The following is a 7,277-nucleotide window of genomic DNA, read 5'->3' as shown; positions in this document are numbered from 1 at the left end:
CGTGCTCACCCCACTGGCCCCGCCAGGCCCGCCAGGGCCCCCCAGGCCTCCCGGGCTCTGTGACGACAGGTTGGGTCTATGGTGATTCTCTTCGTCCCTCCCTCGGCTTCTCTGGGTCTAGTGCGGGTGAGGGGGCTGTATCAGGATACCCTGGGCTGGACAGGGTAAGGGGGCCGGGGGCCTTGGGGTCACCTTCCTCGTGCTCCCTTCCAGCCCCACCAGCTGCTTTGGGGTGGGCAGCCCTCAGGAGGAAGGGCTGCCCCGGGAGGAGCCAGCTGCCCCTCCAGATGTGTTCTCAGGCCCTGCCCGATGCCCTGCCCCCTATACCTTCTCCTTCGAGATGCTGGTGACCGGGCCATGCCTGCTGGCAGGTGGGTCTGGCTGGGGTAGCAGTCTGGAAAATAATACCAGGCTCAGGGATGGAATGGAGGACAAAAAGAAGATGGGCTGAAGGCTTAGGTGTAAGGCTGGGAGCACCCTGGCCACTCCCACCCTCTACACTTTTATCAGTGTAATTTACCTGTGTCCTCCCTGTGGCAAGACAGATTACTTAGAATGGACCAGTCCACATGGTGAAAAGGATTTTCTTGTGCAAGATGTAAGGGAGGACGATAATTGGTTGATGTGTAACTCAGCGACCAGCCCAGAACAGAGCTGGAAACGCAGGACCCAGCCCAGGAAAGCAGACAGAGCTGCCCTCACCCATCTGGGCTCCTAGTCCACAGCCTCTGGCCTCTGGGAGGCGCTGTCCGTGCTCTTGCTGCGGGCCGGGGCTGAGGACTGGCACCTCTCCCTGCCTTTCTGTCCCTCAGGCCTGGAGAGCCCCTCACATGCCCTGCGGGCAGACGCCCCCCCTCACGCCAGCTCTGCAGCCACCATCTGTGTCACACTGGCTGAGGGGCACCGATGTGACAGACCCTTGGAGATCCTGCTGCACCCCAGCGGTGAGAGCCCAGCCACACAGTGGACAGGAAGTTTGCAAATGCAGATTTCGGGGCCCCAGGCGAGGATGGCCCATGATGCAGGGAGCCTGGACCTACAGGGGCACGTGCCTGTAATCCCAGCACTCTGGGAGGCTGAGGCAAGAGGATCAAGTTCAAGACCAAGTTGGACAATTTAGAAACTTGGCAAGACCCTGTTTCAAAATTTAAGAAATAAGGCCTGGGGATACAGCTCAGTGCAGAGGCTCTGGGCTCAGTCCCCTATCCTGAGAGGCACCAGACAGTAGAGGTCTGGAGCCGAGGATTTTCCTGACAGTTGTGTCGCCCTCATCCCAGAGCCGTACCAGCCACACTTGATGCTGGAGGCCGGCAGCCTGAGCTCGGCGGAGTACGAAGCCCAGGTGCGGGCCCGCAGGGATTTCCAGAGGCTTCAGCAACGGGACAGTGACGGGGACCGGCAGGTGTGTTATGTGAGGCAGTGCTCGTGTTGGGATGGGGCCGGGCCTCTTTTCTCAGCAAAACCTCTCCTGGCTGCCAACCCTGGCCTGTCACAGAGGGCAGATGGGTGTTGTCATGGTGTGGGGGCAGGGTGAGTCCCCCTGGATGACCAGGAGGGCGGTGGTTGGATGTAAGCAGGGGACAGCCTCCTGCCACCCCTGCCTTCATCCAGATCACTACAGAGGTGGACGGAAAGCCCCCGCCCCCAGCCCAGGTCCCCCTTCCGGCTGGACCAAGTGCCACTAAGAGCCCCCAGGCTGACCCGGGGCTCCCCGCCAGGTGTGGTTCCTGCAGCGCCGCTTCCACAAGGACATCCTGCTGAACCCTGTGCTGGTGCTGAGCTTCTGCCCAGACCTGAGCTCCAGCCCCAGACACCTGGGCACGGCAACTCGGGAGCTCCTCTTCCTCCTGGATGGCAGCAGCGCAGCATACAAGGCCCGTGGGGCTCCCTGGGGGCGGCCCTGGGCTGGGGGCGGTGGGTCACAGGTGAGCCAGGGGCAGCCTCCAGTCTCTGCGCTGCTTAGCACACGTCTTCACACCCTCACACTCAGCCTTGCTTTTCTCATGCACTCATACGTGCCGCACCCGGATTCCAAGAGCCAGAGTCACACCCCGTCACAGGGTCCGTTCATCTCCCACCTCCGTCCGTCTCCTGCCCACACGCTCCCTGGCATCCAGGGTCCTGCAGACTCCTCACATGCGGGGCCTCTCTTGGGTGACCACAGCCCTCCCTCATTTGATCCTGGCCCAGAGCCAGCCAGCCAGCCAGCCAGCCAGCAATCCGCTGTCCTCTCTCCACCTCTCCAGGATGCCATTGTGCTGGCTGTGAAGTCCCTCCCCTCTCAGACCCTTGTCAACCTGACCGTGTTTGGGACTTCAGTGCAGCCGCTCTTCCTGGAGAGCCGGCCCTGCAGCGATGTGAGTGTGGTGCGGTTGGGGACCCTGCGGGCCGTCTCAGCACAGCCCTGCCCAGCCTGTGCGCCTCTCTCCAGGACACCGTGCAGCTGGTCTGTGAGAGCATCGAGACCCTGCAGGCAGCATGGGGTACCTCGGATGTGCTGCCTGCGCTGGACTGGGCCCTGGGGCAGCCACAACACAGGGCTCACCCTCGGCAGCTGTTCCTGCTCACCTCTGCCTCGCCTGGGGCTGCCACCACCCACCAAGCCCTGGAGCTCATGAGGTGGCACCGGGGGGCAGCCAGGTACAAGCAGGCAGAGCCGGTGCCCAGGACGGAGCCCTCCGGGCCCTCTGGAAGGTCACAGCTGCCTGCCCTCCCCATCAGGTGCTTCTCCTTCGGGCTGGGACCCGCCTGCCATCAGCTTCTCCAGGGGCTGGCTGCGCTCAGTAGGGGCAGGGCCCACTTCCTGCGGCCTGGGGAGAGGCTGCAGCCTTTGGTGAGTGAGCCAGGGCCCAGCGATTGGCAGGGGCTCTGGGCACCCTACGTGGGCCCCTCCTGCTTCTCCCCAAGATGCCCAGTGGGGGAAGAACTGGGGGGCCACCCCAGATCTTAGGAACTGAACCTCATCTTCGGAAGTCTTGTTCCATCCATGGGGCAAACAGACTGAGCCCTGAGAAAGCACTCAGCTCCACAACCCTGCTTTACTCCCCCCCGCAACCAAACCCATGGCCTTTGCACTGAGCTGCATCTCCAACCCAGTTTTTATTTTTGATTTTATTTTTTAGTACCTAGGATCGATGTTGGGACCTTGTACTTGTGAGGCAGGCAGTGGCACCACTGAGCTAAATCCCTGGTGCTTTTTTTTTTTGGTACCGGGGATTGAACTTGGGACCTTGAACTAGCTCATCACCAAATGCCTGGCCCCCAGTTTCATTTATTTATTTATTTATTTATTTATTTAAAGAGGAAAATTTTATTGAGGTAAAGAAAGCTTTTAAGAGAGACAGATGTGGCAGTTTTTATTTTTGATATAAGGTCTCACTAAGTTGCCCAAGCTGGGTTTGAACTTGTGATCCCCCTGCCTCAGCCTCCCAGAGCCTTCCTTCTCTTGATCCCAGCCTGATCCTGTTCCCTATCAGACCAGGGCTGGGCAGACACCATCAGAGAAGAGCAGCTTGCTTGCCCTGTCTGGCTGTGACACCCCGATCTGTGTCCCCCCACTGGATGCTCCCTGCAGCTGGTGCAGGCTCTGAGGAAGGCCTTGGAGCCTGCTCTCAGTGACATCTCCGTGGACTGGTTCGTGCCGGATGCTGTGGAGGCCCTGCTGACCCCTCGGGAGATCCCGGCCCTCTACCCTGGGGACCAGCTGCTCGGCTACTGCTCACTCTTCAGGGTGGATGGCTTCCGGAGCCGGCCTCCTCCGGGGGTATGCGGGTGGGGGCTTCAGAACCCTCCTCTCTCCACCCCCCCATAGGTCTCCATCGACATCTAGGGCCTTTGTTTCTCACTAACGCTCACTTGCTGTGAGCTTGTGTCACAGAGCTGTTCACATTCACACAGTGCCTTACACACCCCTGCTACACTTAGGACAGAGACAGACAAACTTAATGGCGGTGGAGGTGCAGGCTCCGTCCTGGCTCTGCCGCTGACAGGCCAAATCACGTGACCTCTGGAAGCCCATTTCCTCCCATGTAACCGATGCTTGGCACACGTTGCTGTAACCGGAGTTCATGCCTCTAGTGCCCTTTACCAGGATACTTCACACACATCAGGAATTTGAGAAATTTTTTCTTTCTAAATGAAAAGCCACATTTACCTAGAAATGTGCATGCTTCTTCCTTTTTTTTTATTATGAGAGCCATATAGTAGATTGTTTGCCTTTTTCCCTGGCTTCCAGGAAGCTCAGGACCGAACCTGAAACTCGGATGTGCAGCAGTTCTGCTAGCCAGGGCTAACATGCTTGTTTCTTCTTCCCCCAGTACCCGTCTTTCACTTCCCGTTTATTAGCATCATTACTTCCCCTGTTAGATCCTGTTTGGAAAGAGGTAGTGTATAGCTACTATCGATTTCTTCTCCATGCTATTCCTCTTAGGGCCAAGAGCCTGGCTGGCAGAGCTTTGGTGGCTCCGTGTTCCCATCCCCAGAGGAGGCGCCATCTGTCACCAGCCCTGGCACTGAGCCCACTGGCGCCTCAGAGCCACTAGGAACGGGCACTGTGTCTGCAGAGCTGTCCAGCCCATGGGGTGCTAGGGACTCGGAGCAGAGTGAGCCCCTGGCGGATGTATGGGGCTGGGATGGAAAGGGTGGTGGGGCAGAGAGGGTTGGGGCCCATTCTCCTGTGCCCAGCAGGTACGGATGCTCTGACGGACCCAGTCATCATCGACCCCGGACCCAACCCCTCCTCCAACACGGCCATATGGCGCCGCATCTTCCATTCCTCATACATCCGGGAGCAGTACGTCCTCACCCACTGCTCTGCCAGCCCTGAGCCAGGGCCGGGCTCCACCGGGAGCAGCGAGTCCCCAGGCTCCCAGGGCCCTGGCTCACCAGAGGGCACCTTCCCCCTGGATCCCCCTTCTCAGCAGGGCTGCCGCAGCCTGGCTTGTGGGGAACCTGTGGGCTCCCGATCTTGCCCGCTGCCAGCACCTCCACAGGCTTCACTCAAGGTAAGAAGATTCGGCCCCATTTATCCATCAAGTAGCCAGCAGAATTTATTTACCACCTGCTATGTGCCACACATGGTGCAAGGCTGACGATGAAGTCTAGCTAGGTGACGGACGGATACATCTATAATAACAACACACAGCAAATGCCCGGCATGGCACAGACAGGGAGCCCAGAGCCAGGGTGGCTCACTCTGTCAGAGGGAGTCGGGAGCGTAAGAGCCACGTCTGGAAGAATAAGTAGAAGTAGCTAGGTAAAGAAGGAAAAGACAAGGAAAACAGACACAAGCACTGACCTTAAGTGGGAAAGAGGGAGTGGGGGTGAGCTCACAGGAGCACACAGCCAGTTGTATGTGGTGGATGGAGACCGGAAGCTCTGCGTTCCTTGACAGGCAGGAGCCCTGAGTGCCGAGGTGCTGGGCCGGCGGCACAGAGCAGCTCTGGCTGGCCGAAGTCTCTCGTCCTTGCCAGGCTGGGCAAACCCAGTACCTGGCCAACCTCAGCACCCCTCTCTGGGTGCAGTGCCGGATGGGGCCGGCCCAGAGTCAGGCCAACAGCTGGGTCAGGGCCTGGATGACTCAGGTAAGGGTTGGACGGAGAGATGGCTTCCCTGACACCAAGGAGTCTTGGCGCTCGGGGCTCCACACTGCCCTTACCCCAGCCATCTTCTCTCGCCAGGAAACCTGCTTTCCCCAGGCGCCATGGACTGGGACATGTTGATGGAGCCACCCTTCTTGTTCACTGAGGAGCCAGCCCCTCCAGCTGAGCCACTGCCTCCCCAGGCCCCCCACTGCCATGTGGTGATCCGGGGCCTGTATGGCGAGCAGCCGTTGTGCTGGGAGGTGGGCGTTGGGCTGGAGACACTGTGGGGGCCCGGGGATGGCTCAAGGCCTCCATCGCCTGCCGCTGGGAGAGAAGCTGCTTGGGACCAAGCACTCCACCGGCTGACAGCAGCCTCTGTGGTTCGGGACAATGAACAGCTGGCACTCCGAGGGGGGACAGAGCCGGGTGAGTTGCTAGTGGGCGGAGTCAGGCCCAGGGCGTGGAATAGAGTGGCTGAGGATTATCGTCTGTGCGTTGGATCACTCTGTTCCTCAATTTGTTCACAAATGATTTGAGATGGCTCACCACACTGACAAGAAATCAAGCCAGGGATGGTGATGAACAGGTGTTCCCAGCTCCTCGGGAGGCTGAGGCAGAAGGATCACAGGTTTGAGGCCAGCCTGAGCAATTTCAGTGAGACCTTGTCTCAAAAAATAAACACCCAGCTGGGAAGCTGGGTGCGGTGGCACACAGCTGTAATCCTGGCACTCAGGAGGCTGAGGCAGGTCACTGAGGCTCCAGAGGGCCATCCTGGGCTACAGAGTGAATCCAACGCCAGCCTGAATTACCATAGTGAGACCGCGGATGTAGTGTAGTACAAGGTCCTGGGTTCAACCCCAGGACAGCACACACACATGTATGTGCGCACGTGCAAACACAAGTTCAGTCCCTGTGTTGCACGAGCCACACTGGAAGTGTCTACTGGTCACATGACTAGCGGCTACCACACTGGGCCACGAAGACACAGAGCATTTCCACGGCACACAAGTTCTATGGGACAGCACTGAAGAGAGGAGGAGAGGAAGCAGGCAGTGTTCCTGTGGAGCCTCTTGCCTTCCTGGGGGGCCAGGGGCCTGACTGCTTCTTGTGGAAGTGAGCCAGTCTGAGCCGGTTTGGGGCTGAGCGGTACCTTAAGAGCACAGAGGGAGCGGCTGGGGGTCACCCTGATGTTCCCAGCAGCCCCATGGAGCGTGGGCGCTCAGCACAGGCTTCTTGATCCACAGGCCACGCGAGGAGGTCGATGCTCCGAGCCCTTCAGACGAGCAAGGTCAGCTTGGCCCCCTCCTGCTTCACCTACCCAGTAGCTGTGGATGCGGCCACCAGGGAGGCGCTGCCTGATGCTCTTCAGGTGCGGAGCTCAGGTAGGGCTCCCTCCCTCCTGTGAACTCGGGAGGGAGGGAGCGGCCGTCACCGCGCTGGCTGTCCGCCGCACAAACCTCACACAAACCTGCGCTCCCCTGCAGACCCAGCAGAGCCGCCCGGCCCTTCTCCGGCCTCTCAGGGCCCACTAGACACGGCTGCGCTGCTCACGTCGGTCCCCCGCGAAGGTATCGCCCACCCGGGGAAGGGGAAGGGGAGGGCCCCACCCGGCTGGTCCCACGCAGGGCTCCAGAGAGGCTCTCTGCAGGGGCCCAGCACAGCGACAACTTCAGGCCAGCTCGGGGGGACCCCACG

The 7,277-nt window shown here is 59.9% G+C and overlaps 1 protein-coding gene across 1 annotated transcript in view; it reads left to right on the top strand.

Moving 5' to 3' along the window:
• The window catches only part of Vwa5b2 (von Willebrand factor A domain containing 5B2), an 8,614-nt gene continuing 1,337 nt past the window's right edge, over positions 1-7,277 (top strand). The window contains exons 1-15 of the mRNA XM_019207471.1: positions 1-69; positions 214-371; positions 813-944; positions 1,278-1,402; positions 1,719-1,874; positions 2,247-2,357; positions 2,432-2,640; positions 2,722-2,833; positions 3,575-3,763; positions 4,430-4,601; positions 4,687-5,003; positions 5,393-5,582; positions 5,679-6,008; positions 6,827-6,964; positions 7,067-7,255. Coding sequence (XP_019063016.1) covers positions 341-371; positions 813-944; positions 1,278-1,402; positions 1,719-1,874; positions 2,247-2,357; positions 2,432-2,640; positions 2,722-2,833; positions 3,575-3,763; positions 4,430-4,601; positions 4,687-5,003; positions 5,393-5,582; positions 5,679-6,008; positions 6,827-6,964; positions 7,067-7,255 — 2,401 coding nt within the window. The 5' untranslated portion in view covers positions 1-69; positions 214-340. The remainder of the gene's footprint in view (positions 70-213; positions 372-812; positions 945-1,277; positions 1,403-1,718; positions 1,875-2,246; positions 2,358-2,431; positions 2,641-2,721; positions 2,834-3,574; positions 3,764-4,429; positions 4,602-4,686; positions 5,004-5,392; positions 5,583-5,678; positions 6,009-6,826; positions 6,965-7,066; positions 7,256-7,277) is intronic.

The sequence above is a fragment of the Fukomys damarensis genome, unplaced genomic scaffold (assembly GCF_012274545.1).
Source record: "Fukomys damarensis isolate Sample0158 unplaced genomic scaffold, DMR_v1.0_HiC HiC_scaffold_12, whole genome shotgun sequence".
In the NCBI taxonomy this organism is placed as follows: domain Eukaryota; kingdom Metazoa; phylum Chordata; class Mammalia; order Rodentia; family Bathyergidae; genus Fukomys; species Fukomys damarensis.
This window is presented reverse-complemented; position numbering and strand designations above follow the sequence as displayed.